The sequence below is a fragment of the Halichoerus grypus genome, chromosome 2 (genome assembly GCF_964656455.1).
Source record: "Halichoerus grypus chromosome 2, mHalGry1.hap1.1, whole genome shotgun sequence".
NCBI classification, from domain to species: domain Eukaryota; kingdom Metazoa; phylum Chordata; class Mammalia; order Carnivora; family Phocidae; genus Halichoerus; species Halichoerus grypus.
Genome location: NC_135713.1, coordinates 147,053,044 through 147,055,863, shown reverse-complemented (window position 1 = coordinate 147,055,863; position 2,820 = coordinate 147,053,044). Strand labels below are relative to the sequence as shown.

At 37.3% G+C, this 2,820-nt stretch overlaps 1 protein-coding gene across 1 annotated transcript; it reads right to left on the bottom strand.

Moving 5' to 3' along the window:
* Positions 1 to 226: 226 nt before the first annotated feature.
* Positions 227 to 832, bottom strand: LOC118527719 (olfactory receptor 6J1-like). Its single transcript, XM_036079674.1, has one exon. It carries the CDS (start codon positions 830 to 832, stop codon positions 227 to 229), a length of 606 nt encoding a protein of 201 aa, XP_035935567.1.
* Between the last annotated feature and the right edge of the window lie 1,988 nt (positions 833 to 2,820).

The following is a 2,820-nucleotide window of genomic DNA, read 5'->3' as shown; positions in this document are numbered from 1 at the left end:
TTATTCCTACCCACCGTTATCTTTATTACCACCTACAAATGAAAATTTTAAGTATTGAAATAAAATCTTCAAAATCTAACATGCACAGGAAACGAGTATATTTTATTATGAAGTCAAAATACTTTCATAACTTACACTATCGTTAATCTATATACATCATGGGACATTGCTGGAATCATTGATGAAGCTGGGGATCCAAGGAGTAAGATGATTCTCAAAGATCATGTCACTTGGCCTTCATCCTCTTGAGGAAGTTCTGGCCCTTGACCAAGCTGTCCTTCAGTGCATCTTTCATGGTTTCATTCTGTAGACTGAAGATGAAGGGATTCAGGAGTGGTGTGATGACACTAGAGAGGATAAAGAGGATCTTATTAAGATGCAGGCTGCTCTTCTGGGAGGGTCGGACATAGACAAAAATGGAAATCCCATAGCCCATGGAGACCACAGTGAAGTGAGAGGCACAGGTGGCAAAGGCTTTGTGTTGACCTTGCCCTGAGGGTATCTTCAGAATGGTGGAGATGATGTAAACATAGGAGACCAAGGTGAGGGAGAGGGAGCTGAGGAGCAGGACAAGTGAGCTGAGGAAGTCCAAGAGTTCAATGACATGGATGTCAGCACAGGCCAAGTGGAGAAGGGGGTCACTGTCACAGAAAAAGTGATCGATCACATTGGGGCCACAGTATGGCAGCCCAGCCTTAAGGACAGTGGATGGGAGAATGAGGAGAAAGCCACCCACCCATGAGAGGATAACAAGACGCACACAGAGTGAGCTGGTCATAATCACAGGGTACTGAAGGAGGCTGCAAATGGCCACATAGCGATCATAGGACATGACTGCAAAAAGGATAAACTCAGTGCATCTGGAGAGGAAGTAGAAATAGGACTGGGTGAAGCATCCACCAAATGAAATGCTCTTTCTGACAGGAAGCCTGCCAGCATCTTGGGAACAGCACAGGGGGTGGTTAATACTTCACTGAAAGAGAGATTGCTGAGGAAGAAATACATGGGTGAGTGAAGCCTGTAATCCAGGAGAATCAGGGTAATGATGAGGGTGTTTCCAAGGACTGTCACCAAATAGGCCAATAAAAAAAATCAAGAACAGGAGGCCCCCAAGGGCTCTGGTGGTTGGTATCCCCACAAGAATAAATTTGGTCACCAATGTCCAATTGCCTCTTTCCATGTTTATGTCTCTTTTTACTGTAAAGAGAGTGATAGCAGAGAAAAAAAAAAAGTATGGTGAATCATTCATTAAATTTAGAAATTTAGGAGAAATTTAAAATAAGTTATTTTAACAACTTTTTTTCCTAGCAAAATTGATCAAGATATTTGATATTATGATTGGGTATAACATATCCTTCAAAAATCCAGCTTCTTGGGATACCTGGGTGGCTCAGTCGGCTCCTGGGATCCAGTCCTGCATGCGCATCAGGCTCCCTGCTCAGCGGGGAGTCTGTTTCTCCCTCTGCCTGCCCCTCCCCCTGCTCTTATGCCCTATCTATCTATCGTCTATCTATCTATCATCTATCTATTTCTATTTCTATCTCATAAATAAATAAATAAAATCTTTTTAAAAAATCCAGCTTCTTTCCTTTTTATATTCCATAAATCCTTGCAGAGGTATGTCAAATATGTAATTACAACTATATGTTTTCTCAATAAGAACTTTGTCATGTAAGTGTTCTGATAAAATACACCAATGAAAGATTTAGTTGGTACATGTAAATATAAAAGCAATTTATTTCCAGTGTTTGTCTTATAGGATCTGGTCTGTCTGGATGTTGAAAGGGCACATGGAGGGCACTGACTCTAGCTCCCAAGTCAGTGGTGCAGTTAGTTTGAGAGCCACAATGGGCAGTGGGCATTCACGGCAGCCAGATTTTCCCACCTGAGATCTAGCCCTCCAATTGCCAGTTAAGGTGGAAAAATAAGCAAATTAGCTTATCCTCCCTTGTATACTTAATATTACTTTTTTAAAGTTTTTTATTTAACTTCCAATTATCTTTATAGATTTCAACTCATCCTTCCTTCGTAGCCTTTATTTTTCATTGCACCGTACTAAATTCTGTTGAAATGAATCTGTTCTTGAAAATTTTGTAGTGTAAAAAATTATACAAATAATGTGTTAATATTTACAAAACTGTTGGTAATTTTTAATTATGTTTTTGAAATATTATATTTGATGGGACAAGGTAATGATTAAAGGTTTGTGTCTGAATTCGTTACAGAAAAGAAAAAAAATAACTTACAATAATTTGGCAGAAGAAGTACACAAAGAATCCTCAAGTTTAGAAATGATCATATAAAAAATAAGCAAAATAGTATACCGAGAGGGAGACAATATAACTTTGACAGAAATCAGTTATCAAAATTGACTTCCTCCACACACACATACACACACACAAAAAACTGGGATAAAGATAAACATAATCGTCTTTTGCAATAACAAAGTAAACAAAAAAAAAACCCACAAAAAACATTTTGAAAATAATAATATCTTAACAATAATAATTGTACCAATAAATATTAATATATTCCCTAGTACTGTTATACCTCTAGGACTGTAATGTAAACCCAATACAGTTTGTCAGAAACACACACAACATAAAATGGCTCAAGATGTAAAAAATATAAGCATTGGTATAAATGTTTTAGGAAACACGTGTGAAAAACTGAAATATGTGTTGTAATATTAATGGTAGAAAAATCTTTATCAAAGCAAGGGACACAAAATTAGAAAAAAACAGATCAAAATATCATGAAACTATTTGATATGAGAGATCACATCAAATTCAAGGCAGACAACTTTTAGAAATAGAAGCA

Coding starts and splice junctions, on each gene's coding strand:
- LOC118527719 (XM_036079674.1), bottom strand. CDS start 832: ATGTCCTATGATCGCTATGTGGCCATTTGCAGCCTCCTTCAGTACCCT.